This window comes from Mustela putorius, unplaced genomic scaffold (genome assembly GCF_011764305.1).
Source record: "Mustela putorius furo isolate JIRA1106 unplaced genomic scaffold, ASM1176430v1.1 tig00003869_pilon_pilon_pilon, whole genome shotgun sequence".
NCBI classification, from domain to species: domain Eukaryota; kingdom Metazoa; phylum Chordata; class Mammalia; order Carnivora; family Mustelidae; genus Mustela; species Mustela putorius.
The window spans coordinates 21,472,277-21,491,362 of record NW_025422021.1 but is presented as its reverse complement, the minus strand read 5'-3'; the positions used below and the strand labels follow the sequence as shown (position 1 = coordinate 21,491,362).

At 48.0% G+C, this 19,086-nt stretch overlaps 1 protein-coding gene across 14 annotated transcripts in view; it reads left to right on the top strand.

Moving 5' to 3' along the window:
- The window catches only part of TANC1 (tetratricopeptide repeat, ankyrin repeat and coiled-coil containing 1), a 230,335-nt gene that overhangs the window by 178,956 nt on the left and 32,293 nt on the right, over window positions 1–19,086 (top strand). For all 14 annotated transcript variants that reach the window (XM_004743905.3, XM_013051963.2, XM_045066600.1 and 11 more), the window contains 5 exons: window positions 719–885; window positions 2,584–3,191; window positions 10,361–10,469; window positions 11,287–11,409; window positions 17,991–18,227. In XM_004743905.3, the coding sequence (XP_004743962.1) occupies window positions 719–885; window positions 2,584–3,191; window positions 10,361–10,469; window positions 11,287–11,409; window positions 17,991–18,227 (1,244 nt within the window). The remainder of the gene's footprint in view (window positions 1–718; window positions 886–2,583; window positions 3,192–10,360; window positions 10,470–11,286; window positions 11,410–17,990; window positions 18,228–19,086) is intronic.

Genomic DNA, 19,086 nt, shown 5'->3' with positions numbered 1-19,086 from the left:
CTTTTGTCCTTGAAATATCCAGCAAGGTAGGAGATGTCAGTGCTCTTCTGGGTTTCTGCATTTCTTATCCTTTCTCCTCCTTGTCCCTCACCTGTGGGTGAGTTTACCTGCCTGCATTAACACTTCTGTGAGAGAAAAGGGGATTGAAACAGATCTGTCATCACTTCTCCTCATTTTCATGGGCAGAAAGTTGATGCTAATAAATGGGAAACTAGTTGGAGGCTTGGGGGAAAGAGCCCTGTTTGAGAAGTCTATAAAAGAGAGGTTCTCACTATGGGCTGCCTGTGTGCCTTGGGCCAGGTGCTTTGCCTATGAGGGTCTGTTTTTATTCCCTGACATCCACTGAGAGGGTTCTGTGGGGAGGACTTGGAGTCTTCTCCAGAGTTAATCTCCATGTGTGCTAGTTATCTTTGCCATAGCTCACCCCGTGACAGGAGTTTATGAAAAGCTAACGGTATCATATATGCAGGTGAGATTCTGCCAATGGGTATAATGCAATGTGTTTCTGAACACTGTTTATAAGATTTGTTTTTCTCTTGGCTGTGTGCTCTGGTTTTCACTATAAATTTAATAGAAGTAGGCTTCTGGGAAAACCAGTTCTGTGATATGTAAGCCTTTTTTTTCTTCACACTTTAAAATGTGCATTAAAATACACTGGGTGATGCCATTTTATAGAAAGGTATAATTTCTTAATTAAAAAAATTATTTTATCCTTTAGAGCAGAAAATTCCTGAAGAAGAATACATTATTTTGATAGATGGCTTAAACGAGGCTGAGTTTCATAAGCCTGACTATGGAGATACGCTTTCTTCATTTATTACCAAAATTATTTCTAAATTTCCTGCCTGGCTGAAGTTGATTGTGACTGTAAGAGCAAATTTTCAGGTAAGAAAGAAGTCTCAGATCTCTTTCCAAGACCCCATACCTAAATTTTATGGTGTGATTAACAACATTAACTGTTACAAAGCATGTAGCTGCTGAATTGAAAACTGTATTAGGACTTTGAAATATTTAGTCCACAGAGCCCCAAATGGGTGAAACCAGAACCTTTTTACTATCTGAGGCACATGAATCAGGGTGTCAGGAAAGTCTCCTCTTAGCATGGCACTGTCCCTCCACTTCTAAAATGCAAGTGTCAGCTCTGCTGCTAGTTAATTTGTGTGAGGTAGCAGTGGGACTTTGTTTTTGTTTTTGTTTTTTGAAGAAAGGAAAGAGTTTTAAGGCCTAAAGAAGGTCCGTTTTTTTCATACGACTTAAGCATGAGCTACCTCACGCAGCCAGATAGAGCGGTGTTTTGATTTTTTTTTTTTTAATTCTCTTCCCCATCTTTCCCCTCATGTGAACCCTAAATTACGTCTTAACAACCTTTGACTCCTTCCCTCTACCCCTGTCCTTTTTTAGTAAAGACATTACTCTTAGATTTTGATTTTTGCCTTTTATGATGATGTCTATTTAAAAATAGCATTTGGGTTCTTTCTTTCCTCATTAGAAGTGGCATTAGGCCTCAGCCAAGCTTGATGTTTGTTTTTCTGGTCATTTGATTCATACCCTTTACAGTCATTTATCACACAGGAAGCAGAATTTGGCAATCGATAGAGCACAGGAACAGAGTCCCATATTTTCTGTATTAGCTGTGTAAGTTCTGACAGGTCTGTTAGCATCTTTGTAAAATGGGAGTGCTTCCACTCAGCCTGCCCGCTGCAATTACTACATTCAGTGAGGACATGGAGTTAATTCTTCAGAGATGATAGTGGGAAGTTTAAAGAAAAAACCAAAACCGTCTCCGCTGTGAGGTGGCAGGATAGTGCTGATCTTTGGGGTTGGGGTTGGGATGGGAGGGGGCGTGGCCTTCCGGGAGCTGGCGATGTTCTGTTTCTAGCTGCTGGTTACACAGGTATGTTTGACTTTGTGAAAATTAATGACACCATGCCATTACGGTTTGTAAGTTATACTTCCATTTCAAAGTTGACTTTGAAAGGACAGCAGTTTAAAAAAAAAAAAAAGATGGTAGGCTCTACTGAAGTCTGAAGTAGGCAGCTATGTCAGGGCAGGCTGGGGCTGGGGCATAGCCTGGCGGGGGGCGGCCGGTTTCGGATTTCCTGGCTGGGTTCTGCAGTCCCAGTATCTGATGCATCGTGAGGGATGCCTCTTATCTCGGTGCCTGGCCGTGTTCTTAGATACACAGTGCTGGTTTGTGTCTGTGCTTGTTGTGTAACTTCTGCACAGTGTAAGGATTATGGGTATCAGGTCACCTCAGGAGCTCCCTGGCCCTTGGCTGGTTGCGGCCAGCTCGCTGTCTGCTTGGGGCCCTCCGGTCTCCCCGGCTCCTAGTCTTCGGACGAGGGCTTCGGGAAAGCCATTACTGATTCGATCTCGCATCAGGATTTCTTTCACATAAGCTTTTTATCTTCAACTTATCCTATTACATGTTTTAATACAAAACAATGAGTCCCTGTAATCCATGAAAATCCTTCTTGAAAGAAAACTAGTGAGTCTGGTTTGAAATGCAGCTACCATAAAAAAGAAATCTCTGTGGAGTGACACCGTGGGGTTTTTTTCCTTTTCTTTTCCCCTTCCCCGCAGGAAATCGTAAGCACGCTGCCCTTCGTCAAGCTTTCCTTAGATGACTTCCCGGACAACAAGGACATTCACAGTGACCTGCATGCCTACGTCCAGCACCGGGTCCACAGCAGCCAGGACATCCTCAGCAACATCTCCCTGAACGGCAAGGCCGACGCCGCCCTGATCGGCAAAGTGAGCAGCCACCTGGTGCTGCGGAGCCTGGGCTCCTACCTGTACCTCAAACTCACCCTGGACCTCTTCCAGAGGGGACACCTGGTCATCAAGAGCGCCAGCTACAAGGTGGTGCCCGTGTCTCTGTCCGAGCTCTATCTGCTGCAGTGCAACATGAAGTTCATGACCCAGTCCGCCTTCGAGAGAGCGCTGCCCATTCTGAACGTGGCCCTGGCGTCCCTCCACCCCATGACTGACGAGCAGATCTTCCAGGCTATTAATGCAGGCCACATACAAGGGGAGCAGGGGTGGGAGGACTTCCAGCAGAGGATGGAGGCACTCTCCTGCTTCCTCATTAAGAGGCGAGACAAGACCCGCATGTTCTGCCACCCGTCCTTCAGGGAGTGGCTCGTTTGGAGAGCAGATGGCGAGAACACAGCCTTCCTGTGTGAGCCCAGGTACGGCAGGCTGCTTCCTGTCAGCGCTTCGTGGGGAGTCCGGTGTGCGGCTGGGGAAGGGATTTGAAACACCTTTTTTCACTTTCCCCCGCCCCCCGCCTCCGACAGTTCACCTTTTTTAATGGAAAGGCAACACAGGATGAATAATTCAGGAGGGCAACAGACTACCCTGCTTCTGTACAAAAGTTTTCTTCCTCAAATGGCTAGAATTTGGGGGTTCCTCAGTACCTTTGGTGAGACAGAAGCTAGGCAACACCTGGTGACCTTTCTTTGCTCCCTTCTTTGCTTCCCTTTCTTTGTTCCCTTCTAGACCTCGGGGCCCTTTGTGGGAATCACATGTGGGAAAGTGTGCTCTGTGCTCTGGGGGACAGCAGGCTTCTCCAGAGGCTGCTCACTGCTCAGTCTCTTCACCTGCAGTCTGTGGACTGTCTTGGACCCCACCCCCACCCCCTGTGCCACCACCTCTGGGGCAGGCAGCCTCTAGTCCCAGGGACCAGGTGTGTCTGCGGGCCCACACTGGAGCACTGAGATCACATTAGGTTGCCTTATTTTGCATTTGTGGTTCTGTGTGGTGTAACAGGTTGGAACCTGGGCTCAGCAGGATTCAGGTTCCAACCTCAGATGCCCCGTTTACAACATGGTGCTGGGGCGGCTGCATCCAGGGAGTCGAAGATTCTATGGAGGCTTCGAGCAGGGCTGGTCTGGTTCTCCTCCCTGCCCGGGGCTGGGAGGAGGTATACCTGTCCCTCCGGTGGTCTTGTCCTAGTCGGGGTGGGGGTTTAGGGTATCTGAGGGTGCAGATACTTTCATTTCACTAAGGGTAGGTTCTTGTCCCGCCACTTCTGCCGGGCCCTGGCCTGCTTCACTGCTGTCTGGGGGAGCTTCTGCCCTCCGTGAGTCAGAATTGTCCCCGATTCTGTAACAGAGACAGCAAGAGACTGGACTGTCGCCTGTGAGCTGGCAGGAGGGGCGGGGGGCAAATGACCAGTTGCTGGGGTCCAAAAGGAAGAGGTAAAAAAGCATTAGTGAGCTGCACACCATCTTCCTCCCCACGAGGATTGACTTAACATTGACCTAATACGGGTCTGGCTGCTGTTTCATGTTGTGGGTAGCCTTGTTTTCGTAGGTAACCCTGGGCTAAAAATTTTTTCTTTTGAGTCTGGTTTGAGGCAATAAACTTGTAGCCTGCAGGCTATCATAACTGAGTGGAAATGTATGCCACTTTGTATTTGATACAGTTAGCCAAGTCAGATCATTGTCTAGGAAAATAGGCTATAGTTGAGTTTGTAGAAACATAGAAACAAGTTTGAAAGACTTCAGCAGGGTGTGTAGTTTTGTTACTGGAGTTAGAGGCAGAAGTCATTGGACTGGAGTCACCATGAAGCATCGCTCTGGTTTGAGGGGTTAGGCAGCACTGAGGGTACACAGCTGAGGACAGAGCCCACTGCACCGTGACTGGCAGCTCCCAAGTGCTGATGTTTTCCAATAAGCAGCCATGGGGACTGACCCAGGGTAGGACCAGGACTGCACCAGGGCAGGAGAGACACCCAGTACAAAGTGTAAGGAGTTGCTACTTCTTAGGATTGTGTACATCAGCATTTACCCAAGACCCCTATAGTTCTTGAGCTTCATTTTGCACATAGAGATGGTGTGAGTATGCTACTGGATGCCTTTCAGCAAAGTTTTTGCAGACCCATCCCCTGCAGGGTACTGTGGCAAATACACAAATTCTCTGAGACAAGGGCCTGGCTCTCGGGAACTTCCCACACAGGAGGGGCAGGGATGACAGGAGGGGAGGTGACCATGTGTAAGGAAAAGGGAAGAGAATATTCCAGCTAGGGAAGACCATTTTTGGAAGATATTTCACATACCTGAGGACATTTGGGTTGGACCTTGAAGGATGGGTAGCATTTCTCTTGCCACTCAATTAGTTGTAATTGTGCCCTAATTATGGAGAAGCAGCAAAGAAAAACCCCACACCCAGAGATAATAACATTTTACTCTTTTTTAAGGATTTTTTTATGTTTATTTGACGGAGAGAGAGAGAGATGACAAGTAGGCAGAGAGGCAGGCAGAGAGAGATGGGGGGAAGTATGCTCCCCGCTGAGCAGAGAGCCTGATGCAGGGCTCGATCCTTTGACCCTGAGATCATGACCTGAGCCAAGGCAGAGTCTTAACCTACTGAGCCCCAGACATTTTACTTTTTATTTCTGCCTCTTTCTGTTCATTTTAAACATTCTCTAAAGCAATTTTTCTTTAAAATTCCCAAACCGCTTTTTTTAAATTGACACATCATGGACAGCTCAGCAAACGGTTTGAAAATGTTAGGAAAGTATCATTTTTCAGGGCTGTGTAAACCTCCTAGTAGCTGAGTGATAAAAAACAAAAGTGCCTTACTGTACTCTTATTGTGGGGCTTGGCAGTTGTTTCTGGTTACTTATACATAAAAAAAAAACCTATTGCGAATGTCTTGGTGCTTTGCAGGAAAGCAATAGAACTTTCCTCCCAGGTTTGACCTATTCCTTAGGTCAGAATTACAGGAGCAGAATTAAAAAGATAAAGAGTAAGTTGCTTGGAGTCTACAGTCACATCACCTAGGCTTAAACATCCTTCACATTTCATTATGTCTGTTGTTTTTTGCTGATACAAGTTGTAGACACCATGACATTTTACTCCTAAGGAATGGGTTATGGACCTCCAAAAGACATTTTTTTTTTAAGATTTTATTTACTTATTTGACACTCAGAGACCATGAGCAGGGGAGAGGAGCAAGGGGAGAGAGAAGCAGGCCCCCTACTGAGTGGGGATCCCGAGGCGGGGACTCCATCCAGGACTCTGGGATCATGACCTGAGCCAAAGGCAGACACTTACCTGACTGAGTCACCCAGGTGTCCAGAAAGACATTTTCATCTTTAACCACAACACCATCACCACACCTGAAATATTAATACTAATTCATCAGTATTTTCACACATTTAGCTGTGCTCAAATTTCTCTACTTCCTTCATATTTTTCTGGTATATTTAAATCATGATCCAGATGAGATCTATGAAATTATGTTTTATGGTCTCTTTTAATCTCTAGATTCTCTCCTCCTCCTCTTTTTGCTTTGTCCTTACATTTCTTTAAGAGAATGATGGAGGGGCAGCTGGGTGGTGCGTTTGGTTAAGCGTCAGACTCTTGATTTTGGCTCAGGTCATGACCTCAGGATTATGAGATCAAGCGCTGAGCCCCGTGTCGGGCTCCGCACTGGGCATGGAGTTTACTTAAGATTCTCTCTCCCCGCTCTGTCTCCTTCTCCCCTCCCCTCCTCATGCTCTCTCAAAATAAAATAAAATGATGGAGTAATCTGTTCTGTATCGTTTCCTATAATCTGAATTTTGCTGATTGCAACCTCTTGGTATTTAATGCACTTGTCCCCTCTATTTCCTGAAACTGGTGTTTAAATCTAGAGACTTGATCAGATTTTGTCTTAAAGTATTTTTTTGCAAGGGTCCTTAGTAGGTGGTATGTCTGCTCCCATCATCATGCCCACAACGCCTTAGGGCCGCTGATGATCCTTTCCCAGATCTGTCCGTTCATTAGGGTTGCATGAGGAGTCTGAATGTCTTGAACAGCCTCCTGTCTGTCCTCTTTTCTACATGTCGCGGACTTGAGGAATGACCGGGTGGGATGTCAGGGGGTGGCATGAACTACCACGGACAGGAAGAGCTGTCCAAGGCGTCCAGTCAGAATAAGCAGGGTGTGTTCTGGCAACAGGAAGTCTAGTTTGGCTCGAGTTTTTGTCAGGGACTGGAGGAGTTAACAGAAAAGCGTGTGCTGGGGAAAGTGGACTTGAATCAGTCATCTGCGGAGAACCCACATTTGAGCAGGTTCAGGACGCAGGTTGCCTGCGTGGGCAGGAGTGTGGAGGGTGTAGAGCCTGGGGACCTGTGTTACAGGCAGTGGGGACTCGGTGACCCTGGCTTAGGGGTGCAGCAGGGTAGAGGCAGGCCCTGATGTGAGATGGCGGGGCACAGTGTGGCCTTTTGAGCAGAGTCGCGGAGGAGGAGGTGCTGTAGACGATGTTGAGGTATCAAGCCTCGGAAACCAGGAGTGGTGCCGGGCTTCGGAAGGCTAAGAGAAGCAGGAGCTGAGGAGCAGGTTTTGCTTCATGCAGCTTGAGCCTGTGGGGTGAGCAGAAGCCCCCACGCCACCCTGTGCCACCAGTTCTGGTGGCACCAGGTTCTGGTGGGGAAGTGAAGGGGGGGGTCTGAAGCCTGGGGAAGTTGACGACGTGGCATCATTGGTGGGAGAAGTGGTGGAAGTGCCTGGGGAGCAAGTGTCGTTACCTAGAAAGGGAGCTCCTGACTTCTGGGGCCTGGAGCAGGATTCCGGGAAGGAGGCTGGGGTTCAGGAGCTGCTGAGGGCTGAAGGAAGATGAAGACCAAGAGGGAGCCATTGGCTTCCTCGTGTGAGAGGAGGATCCTCCCTCCTCAGAGATTCCTTGCATCCAGCCATGAGGGGCACTGGAGGGGAGAGCCGAGGTCCTGGGATGGGAAGGGGAAGGGTGGAGGGGGCCCCAGGCACACAGTGTCACAGTGTCTCTCAGAGCAGCTGATGATCATGCTTGCTGAGGACTGTTTGTGTGGGGCAGGGTGGGGGAGGGTTTTGTTTTTGACACAGGAGGTGCAGGTGTTGTTGGAAACAGTGTTGAAATAATGTGGGGAAACCTAATCCGTGAAGAAGGAGACGTTGGACATGCAAGGGGACTGGGCAGGGGTATGGGCAGCTTGCCTCTTCAGTGTCCCTGCTGAGGCCCTTCCTGGCACGTTTCTACTGAAGCATGTTTACCATGTGTCTCCTCCGGTCTTGGAGAGTGTCTCCAGGGAATCGCCTCACCTCGTTCCCCAGGGAATCCTGTGTCCAGCAGGGGGCTAGCTAGGAGGTGGTGTTACGTATGAATGAGAAATCACCAGGCATTGACCCTCGCACTGGGCCGATGGTGGTACAGATTCCCAGCCTGTTGTTTCTCAGCTGTTTGGTCTTTGGGGCACGTCCCTTAACCTGTATGGCCTCTGTTCCCAGCCTGTTGTTTCTCAGCTGTTTGGTCTTTGGGGCACGTCCCTTAACCTGTATGGCCTCTGTTTCCTCATGTAAACAAATTGAGATTATGATACTTGGTGGTTCACGGGGTTGTGCAGATGAATGAAAGAATTCAGTTTCTGCCTCTGGCATATAGTGAAAGCTTGATATAAAGCAGCTTTGGAGAACAGACTTACGAGTGCAGGTAGAAGAGGGGCATGTGATCCGGAGACCAGGAGGGAGGGACAAGATGGTGAATGGGATATAGAGGAATGCGGGTGTCTAGTGATTACATGGTGAGTTGTCTCCTCAGGCAAGAAGCTGTGTGTTAAGCTGAGGTGACTAGAAGCTGTTGATCTCGCCACTGAAGGGTGATGGTCATTTCCCCATAAGGGGCAGCCATGCTGCTTAGCCTCTTGTGTCTTTGTGGTGGACACGGTTGGCATGGCCACTGAGCTCAGCAGAATGGGAGACTGAAAACAGCTTAGCCCGTGGCTGGGGCATGTGGGCCGTGATGAAGCCTGGGACCTGCCCATGGCTAGGGAGCACTGGAAGGCGGCAGAGAGCAGGAGGGGTGGGAACATGGGAGGATCTCACCTGAGAGGGCAAACCCACGCTTGAGGTCTGGGAGGTGGATGTGTGCTCGTGGAAGAGCTCTAGTCCCTTACAAGATGTCAGACAGGACACTCGGTGTCAGTGTGGTTGTTACCCTATAGTGTAAAAAGCAATCTCTTGGTCTCCTCATCTCCAGCATGGTTTGTGACCTATTTGAAAAATAGGCCTGCAGCTGAACAGCTAAACAGTATTTAAGTAATGCCTGCTTTTAATCATCTAGGTTAGCAACTATCAGAAAACACTTGGGAGAATGCAGTTTTTTTTTTTAATCTTAGCCTTTATCCTTTTCTCTACAATTACCTGCTCATCTCTCCTGCGCCTGCCCCCCCCCCCAAAAAAAACCCCAGCACCTCAGTTTCAGGGTCTCCATGAGACCCTCTGCATGGAGAGCCAGAAATGAGAATAATTCACACTGTACAGAAGTCAGTGCTGTTGGAGTAAGCAGCCCTTAGCATCTTTCCCAGACAGATGGGCTCAGACAGAGGCCTGGAGCCCACAGGGGACAGAATGTGGCTTGCGGATGTGGAGAGCGTCCTGGGTGAGATGGCTCCTTCATGAAAGGGTTGGTGGGGGATGAGTTGGTGGTGTTAGTTGAATGTCCACCATATGCCCAGACCTAGCAAGTTCACTTGTGCATTTAACTTTCTCCCCCTGACAAGAACTGCCTAGAATTCTAGGTGTTTCTGTCATGAGCTGTTGCATTGCCTGGCTTGATTTTTCGTTCCTTCTCATGGTCAGATTTTCTCCTTTGGCCAGGTCTCCTCCCAGTGGTGATTATGCTGAGGGGAGGCCTGATTCCTGGTCCAGTGATGGTTCTGCTCCATCTGCCTGTCCCTCCATCCAAGAAACATATACTTGAATGGTTGCCGAGGGGCGGGCATTTGCTCAGTCGTGTGACTGTCAGTGTGCCTTAGGCAAGACCCTTCATCTCATGGAATTTACATTTTTTTTTTAAGATTTTATTTATTTATTTTACAGAGAGAAATCACAAGCAGATGGAGAGGCAGGCAGAGAGAGAGAGAGAGAGAGAGGGAAGCAGGCTCCCTGCTGAGCAAAGAGCCCGATGCGGGGCTCGATCCCAGGACCCTGAGATCATGACCCTAGCCGAAGGCAGTGGCTTAACCCACTGAGCCCCCCAGGCGCCCCTCATGGAATTTACATTTTTGTGAGGGACATAAGTAAGTGAAGTGAGGAGTAATGGATGAGGGACAGAGAGTGAGATGGTTTCAAAGATTAAGACCTGTCCTGTCCTAGGGCCTTTTTCTAGGTCACTCCACAGAGATAGGGGAATCCAGAGAAAGCCCTAAAATGATGGGAAGAATAAACAGCATGGACCATCTTTGTAAAGAGGCAGATTTTCATCTATTTTATGTGGCGATCCTGAGGCACCAGGAGAACAGCTCAAGAGTCGTGTGGAGATGTTCACACCTGAGAGCCTACAGTTCGTGGAATGAGGTCTTTGTTCCCAGCCCTTGTGTTTCTTCTTCTAGGAATGGGCATGCTCTCCTGGCCTTCATGTTCTCTCGACAAGAGGGCAAGCTGAACCGCCAGCAGACCATGGAGCTTGGCCACCACATTCTGAAGGCACACATTTTCAAGGTGAGACCCATCACTGCCAGGAAGAGTTTCATCACCATTTTGATGGATTTTGGTTTTGGATATTTTCAACAGCTTATTAACCCTTGTAGAGCTTTCCATGAGCCGCATTTGTCTTTCCCCCTTTGAGTCTCTTTTAAAACTTCATTTTCACCTAAAGATTCCACTTCATTCATTCCCTGTTGTTTCTTGGGTGTATAGATGTTGAAGAGCCTGAGCTACATGACCTGTGGGGTTTCGTACTCCCTGGATTTTCTGTGTCCCTATTTCTCGGGGTCTAGTTTAATATGTTTTTTTTTTCTCTTTCCTCTGAATTTCTTGTCATTTGGTAGTTATATCTAGAGGCTTAATCAGGTTCAGGTTTGATTGTTGCTTTCTTGGGGGTGGGCAGAATGTCACAGTTACTTTCGAGTTTAAACTTCTAAGTCTGTTGGGGCTTTCTGGCATCAGGAGGGATAGCATTTGGGCTTGCTTCTCTTAATGGCTGTTACCAGTGACTACTGATGTCTGCCTGGACTCTTCAGGAAGGGTTGCAGAATTATGATACTCCCAGTTTTTATTCTTCCTTTATGAAGTGATTGGAGAACTTCTATAAAAAGAAACTTTCTCTTCTGCTGTAGTGTATGTAGCAAGGGCAGGCACGTTCCTTGACTCTCGCTTTTAGGGAAGGAAGTCAGGCTCCCAGGTCCTGCCATTCTTCGTGCCACAGCATATGCCCTGCCTTAGTGCCCAGCTGCCCCCTCCCAGGTGTACCCCCATTGCAGCCAGACACCCCTGGGAACAGAGACATGGACACCCATTTGTCTCTGATTGCTTCCAGGGCCTCAGTAAGAAGACAGGAATCTCTTCGAGTCACCTCCAAGCCCTGTGGATCGGTTACAGCACCGAGGGGCTCTCTGCTGCCCTCGCCTCCCTCAGGAACCTCTACACTCCCAATGTGAAGGTGAGCGACCCTCTGCATGGAGAGCCCCCACCACCGTTCCTCCAGCCGTCCTGCCTTCCTCTGCCCTGGGGAGTGACCAGAGGAGCTGGCCGAGCTGCTGATGATGCTTTTTTCACTAATATAAGTCACAGAGGCTTGAATGCCCTATGACTGGTTCTCTCCAGAAGTTTAGCTTTTGCTTGGGCGGGAGAATGGGTGCTGCCGCGTGAGCATGTGGTGACAGTTTCAGAGCGGATGTGATGAGGAAGCAGTTCACCAAGGAGAGCAAAGGTCGAAGGGAGATTTCCAGGGGAAATGGATTTTTAAAATGTCCTGGGTTTCGAATCTGGACCATCTCTTTATGGTTCATAGGAAATTAAGCATTGATGGGCGACAATAAAGCAATGGGTACACAGAGACACACTGTTCCAGAAGTTGCACATATGTGTGTGTTTGTGATCATGGGAAGCATAGCAGGCAGGGGTTGGCCCACGGCTGGGCCAGGAGTGTCCTCACTCTTGATCACTGGCTGTCATGTCACGGTGCTCTGCTGTGTTTCTAGAGTAGATTTTCCTTTCTTGTTTAGCCCAGTCTGGGAATCTAAAACACATGAGGGCCAAGTGTCTGTTATGGCAGCAGAGAAGGGCTGACTCGAGAAAGAGTGTGGGAATGACTGGTTTACATTACAGCTGCTTACAACCATCCTGTGGGGTGCAAGGCAAAAAGATCACAAATGTCTTCCACTGGACATGTCAGTGAGACTCCAGGCCTTTCAGCCCTGGGTGCTGACATGCCCTGCTGCGTACAGAACCTCTGAGGCCGTTTCTCAAGGAGCCAGGTCCTCCCCTTCCAACACTTCCATGAACACAGTCCTGCCTCTTCCCTGCTCAGTAGCATGAAGGGTGAGTGTAAGTAAGTGGTCATGTGGGGAAGGAGGAGTGAAGCCCTGGAGGTTTCTGGCCATCTCCCTTCCCTCTTCCTTCCTCTAGTTCATCAGGCCCACCTGGGAAGGGTGCTCTGGGGACACTCCTGGGGGCTCCTGCCCCTCTCCTCCCCTGCTGTCTGCACACCCCACCCTCAGTGCCTCTGCCTTAGCTGTGTGTCTGCAAGAATGGACCTTGCAGACCGCTTCCTTGGTAGATAGAGTTATGCCCCCGCGCTCCCTCCTCTGCCTTCCTGGTGCTTGGGAGAAGCTAGAATGAACAGACCAAGGAGAGGAGCCCATGTGTCAGGAAGGATGTGGCGGTGCTCTGAGTCTGGGGCAGCTCTCCCCCGGGCCCTGATGGCCCAGGCAGTGCCCCAGGGTTGGGTAGACAAGGGCCACTGCGCCTGGACGGATGCACCATGGAGCTTTGCAAAGGGGAGCACTGCCTTGTTCGGGCAGCCTCAGCCCCCTGTTAGGGTTCCAGGCTTGAGGAGCCCAGGGCACCTTGGATTTCAGCCTCCCTCCCCTCTTGGCTGGGCCCCTGATAGCAGAGCACTAGGGACGGCCACTCACAAGGACGCTGTGCTCTGCCCTGCTCCCTCACCTGACAGGTGTGATTGCCGCGTGCCCGGCTGAACCCACAGGAACGCTGTGCAAGGCGGGTGGATGGGGATGTGGATGTTTATAGGGAAGGAGATGGAGCTCCTGCTTACTGGGAGGTCTTCCCTTCTGGGTGGAGTTACTCCAGAAGAAAGGTGGAGACCACGGCTGAGTTTTAAGTTCACATACAGAAGAAATCCTATTAAGAATTTTTGTTTTACTTAGATTTTACATAAATGAGAGTCGAGGTTACTGTGATAACATGGTTTCCTCTTTCAGCTAAAAGCATATCTTTTGGCTTCTCCATAATTAGTAAAATTCTGTAATGATGAGGAAGAAAAATAATAAAAATGGCCATATCTGTTTTCATTACTTGAATGAATTATGGGCACAGAAGTTACTCTTCTAATGTGGAGAAAAGAAAATGGGAAGTGTCATACCCTGTCGAGTACGAGTTTTTAAGACAGTGATTAAAAGGTACAGAGAGAGAATGTAATGAGCTTGACCCACCTGAGATCATAGACTTCCCTTTTCAACATACTCACAATTTTAAGAGTTGTCTTTGTTTTGTAGAACTCCAGTGTTACCTACATCTACATGATGCCCAGAATTCTATGACTTGGTTATAGAATTTTAAGGCTTTCCATTATCCTTCTGTTTCTTTTATGTTTCAGGGGGGAAAAAAGGGTTTTCACAGAATCTTGAACAAATTACAGTAATTTAAAATTATGCATGCAATTAAGGAACTTTTTTTAGAGAGTATTAAATGTTGTCATACAGGAATGAATGTCATTTTGAGCAATAATTGCAGTTTGCCACTTTGGTAAATTAAAGTGACTTGCTCCAGAATGATTGCTTGGTAGATGAGTTTTAATTTTACTGGCATGCTAGTGATTTCTAACAGCGTAGTCTCCCCTTGCAGGCCGGGGTCATGCCGGCCCACTGGGTCCTGGCTGCCAGCGCTTCTAGGCACCCGCCTGGCGGGTTGTTTTGCTCACGTGGCCATCAGAGTGGCAGCCAGCCGTGGGCTTCCCAGAGCCATGAACTGGGAGAATTGAGGCTGTGATTCTTCTGGCTGAAGGCAGAGGGAGGGGGGGAGATGGGAATTAGGCTTGGACTTTGGCCGGACTTGCCCTGATGCAAAGGGTCTGGTCATATTCTGCATGACAGTAGGCAATACTCATTTAAAGGGGTTCTGTTGGTCTGAACCTGTGGGATACTGGGAAAACTGGAACTCTGGTGCCTCTTCTGGTTTTTCATGATCTCATTGGTTTGCCTGTTTTCTTTAAACCCCTTTTTAATTTTCTTCCATTCATGAAACCAGACGCTTATAGATAATATTTCCATTTCCAAATGTTAGGCAGGGAGAGCTTATGTGGTCGGAAGGAAGAGGAAAATTCCATGGGGTTAGGAATTAGTGTATAGGATGAACCATTAAGTCCCTTCCTTGAATGCGGAGTAATCTTAGCTAGAGCTGCCGCAGCCGCTACTGGACCACAACAGTAATGAGCTTTGTGCCCAGAGCTGATCTGTGCCTTTCCCCTCGGAGCCTCTGTTTTCTCACCTGTCAAATAGGAGGTGACCAAAGAACCGGTCTTACGCCGATCCGAAACCTCATCAAGATGTTACCACTTTTGGAAGAACATCTGGCATCTCTTGTGTGATAGTAAAAAACAAAATTTAACCAAAGGAAATATGAAGATCTAATTGGCTCTATTAAGGGATTCATGAATGGGTCAGCATCCCATCTAGTGAGCAGAGGGGCGCATGGAGGAGTTGTACAAAATGGCAGGTTTTCAGAGGAAGGAGAGTGGGGGAGGAAAGTTATAAGCAAAAGTAAAGAAAAGATTGTTCCAGGCAAGGTCACTTTCCCGTAGGGGAAAGGGCAGGGCATCTTTTTTTTTTTTTTTAAGATTTTTAAAATTTATTTTGACAGCAAGAGCCTGCACAGTAGGGGGAGTGGCAGGGAGAGGGAGAAGCAGGCTCCCTGAGAAGTAGAGACTCCCTGCTGACTCAATCCCGGGACCCTGGGATCACTACCTGAGCCCTGAGCTGAAGGCAAACGCTTGGGGGTAAGAGGGGTCTTGTTTGCAGATATCTCATTTTCCATCTTCCTACGGCAGGTAGAGAAGGCTCCTATGACAGATGACCTCACTAATGCTGATCAGAAAATTCCAGATTGACAGATTAAGACTTAGTTTCTGGGGCACCTGGGTGGCTCAGTGGATTAAAGCCTCTGCCTTTAGTTTAGGTCATGATCCCAGGATCCTGGGATCGAGTCCCGCATCGGGCTCTCTGCTCGGGGGGAGCCTGCTTCTCCATCTCTCTCTGCCTGCCTCTCTGCCTACTTGTGATCTTTGTCTGTCAAATAAATAAATACAATCTTAAAAAAAAAAAAATAAAGACTTAGTTTCTGGAGGAGAAACTAAGGGCTTAGGTATTAAGCCCCGGTTTGGTGACTTGGGCTGGCCCAAGTAACACCATCCATTTTGGACTGGTGGTTTTCTTTTTAATGATGGTTAAGTGAGTTCTTTTTATTAGGTTTTGCCTACTCTCAGGAAACTGAGACTCTGCTGTAGGCCCCTGAGAACTTCTGGATGTACCTTCCCAGTGCCTATTACAGGAGGTGCTATATCTCCTCTCCCCAGTAAGCAGGAGATCTCCCTGCTGCTCTGTGCTAGTGATGGGGCAGGCGCTGTTAGGTGGACCTCTGGATTGCCAGGCACCTGGGGTCTTGTCCCTTCTAAAGAGTCTGTGGAAGGTGACTGACAATAGCAATTAATATTTATTTAGCACTTAGAGGATGCTAGGGCTGTGTGTGAGGCATGCTCATTTTTAATCTTTGCAACAAGTCAGAGAAATGAAACTCTTGTGTCCGTTTTTCCAAAGAGGATGTGAAGGCTGGAGACAATTGGTAGCCTGTCTCAAATCTCACAGCTGGAAGGGTGCCTGGCTCCGAGCAGGCCCGTGCTTTGCAGCTGCATTTATCACCTGATGTGTTTACAGCCCCGGCTGCCAACTAGAATCCCTTGGGAGCTCTTGATACCATGGCCAAGTCAGAATCTCCAAGTGTGGGCCTCATACATTGGAAACTCTGAAGCTCCCAGGGGGTTTCCGTGTGCAGTGAGGTTAGGAACTGTGGGCTAGGGACAGAGCCACAGACCGATTGGGGGTTAAGTGGTAAAAATACCAGTAGCATCACACCAGCAAAGGAAATGTTTTTCCCAAGAAACAGATGAACTGTGGGTTGGTGACAGATATCTTTAGGAGAGCTCTGCCTCTAAGTGCATACCTTCCAGATAAAGTCTTGCAAGGAACCCAGCAAGGACGTACTAGACGTACAACATTGTTAGCAGAGTCCCTATGGGGTAAGATGGGATGGCATACTATTGTTTTCTTAGGAGACCCCTGAAGCAGAGAGAGATTGAGTAATTTTCTGAAAGTCTCACAGCAAGTTTAGTGTGTGGTGGATGTAGTAATTAGTAGAAAAAGCTGGTGATTTTCTGGGAGTCTTCTGTGGCTGACAGTCCCAGAGGCACATGAACATTTTAATGTATTGTACTTTTTCTTTTAGGGATGCTTTTTTGTAAAGAAAAGAGTATTTGCCGTTATTTTCGGCTTTAGTAGCTCACTGTTAATTATTTAATCCTGTGATGATTGTTTACCTGTCAGAAAAATGAATTTTCTGTTTTTATTTAGATTAAGCAGTGATTTTTCAAAGTGTGGTCTGCTGACCAACAGCATCCATATCATCTGGGAAAACTCATTAAAAATGCACAGTCTCAGGCCCTCCTGCAGACCTACTGAGTCAGAGATCTGGGGGTGGGACCTGAAGATGTGCATTTTAAATATACTTTTTAAATAAAAGGTTTTTGTGGTTTTTTTACTTCAGTTTAAAAAAACCATGAAATTTACTGTCTTAACTCTTTTTAAGTACAGAATTCCAAAAGCCTGGTAGTGTTAGGTGTACTCCTGTTATTGTACAATAGATCTCCTGAACTTTTTCATCACAAAAGTAAAACCCTGCGCTCACTAAACAACTTGTTTTCCCCTCCCCGTACCCCCTGGTAACCGCCATTCTACTTCTGTCTCTCTGGATTTCACTTCTCTAGGCAGCCCATGTAAGGGGACATTAGTGTTTGTCTTTTCTTGTTGTGACCAGCTTTTTTTTTTTTTTTTTTTTTCACTTAGTCTCATGTCCTCAAGGTTCATCCATGGTACAGTATGTGACAGGATTGCCTTCCCTTTTTCTTTTTTTAAAGATTTTATTTATTTATTTGAGAAACAGAGCACGCAGAAGGAGAGGGAAAAGCAGGCTCTCTGTTGAGCAAGGAGCCTGATGTAGGTCTCGATCCTAGGACCCTGGGATTACAACCTGAGCCGAAGGCAGCTGCTTGACCAACTGAGCCACCCAGGCACCCCTGGATTGCCTTTCTTTAAAGGCTGGATAATGGGACGCCTGGGTGGTTCAGTTGGTTAAGCAGCTGCCTTCGGCTCAGGTCATGATCCCAGCATCCTGGGATTGAGTCCCATATCGGGCTCCTTGCTCCGCAGGGAGCCTGCTTCTCCCTCTGCCTCTGCCTGCCATTCTGTCTGCCTGTGCTCGCTCGCTCTCTCTCTCTCTGATAAATAAATAAAATCTTTAAAAAAAAAAAAAAGGTTTAAAAAAAAATAAAGGCTGGATAATACTCCATTGTATGTAGGCACCACTTCTGTTTCTCCATTCATGAGTCCAGAGACATTTTAATTAGCTTCCATCTCTTGGCTACTGTGAAGAGTGCTGCAGTGATCCCGGGGGTGCAGATATGTCTTTGAGATCCTGATTTCCTTTCCACTGGATATAGTCCCAGAAGTAGGATTGCTTCTAGAGGAAGGTCCACACAGTTTTCCACAGCAGCTGCCATTTTAGATTTCCACCGCCAAGAAAGGACACGGTCTTTGCGTTTCGGGTCATATTGTTGCACACTCTAGCTTGAGGGCCCCGGATTAAAGTACAGATGCTGCCCCTCTCTGCACATGCTATTGTGACTGATATTTATGTGAAAAATTAATCTTGTTGGGGGACATCAATCAACAGGTGAGCCGTCTCCTGATTTTGGGAGGGGCCAACGTGAACTACAGGACAGAAGTGTTAAATAACGCCCCAATCCTGTGCGTCCAGTCCCACCTCGGCCATGAGGAGGTGGTCACTCTGCTCCTGGAATTTGGTGCCTGCCTGGAGGGAACGTCGGAGAATGGCATGACCGCCCTCTGCTATGCCGCAGCTGCTGGCCATATGAAGCTGGTGTGTCTGCTGACCAAGAAGGGTGCCAGGGTAAGCCGTGGCATTCCCCAGTGGGTGGGGCTGGGGTGATGTCTTCAGAGCCTTATTAGAATTATCCTCAGCTGGGCCAGCCTCTCTGCTTTGTCGAATTGCAACAGATAGAAATTGCCACACAAAAAGAAAGGGTGAGCAGCCTGTGTCAGGCGGAGCCTGAGGGTGGTGCTCGGGGCGCAGCCTTGGTGGGGAGAGAGGGTCCTTTGTTTTGCTCATAAGCTCTGAACTCTTCTTCATACTGTCCAAGACGAGGCAGATACCAAGAACACCCCTGGCCACTGGCTGCAGGAGCAGGGGAGTCATCCTTCCAAAAGCCTGGAGATGGTGACCTAGAGCTCAGTCACACATTGTAACACAGCGCTGGATTCATTGAAAAGATTTTAGATGTTTGATTTTTTTCCCTCTCTTCTGCCTACCCCATTTCATTGCATGTCTCTCTCTCTCTTTTTTTTTTTTAAAGATTTTGTCAGACAGCTAGTGAACGTGAACCAGGGGAGGGGCAGAGGGAGAGAGAGATAGAGGCTCCCCACTGAGCAAGGAGCCCAATGCACCAGGCTCAAACCCAGAACCCTGGGATCATGACCTGAGCGGAAGGCAGATGCTTCACCGACGGAGCCACCCAGGCGTCCCTCATGTCTCTTTTTTTAAACAATCAAATGAGTCCTGTGGGTCTTAGAAGCCACATGCTTGAGCATGTGGCACAGGAGCCGGACAGCCGGAATCCCCATTTCTCCACCTGCCAGAGAGGATACTGGACACCCTGTGGAGCCTGTGTGCCTCGGGCTTCCCATCTGTATAATGAGTATGACAACAGGATCTACCACAGGGCTGCTGTGTGAGCATTAAGTAAATGTAG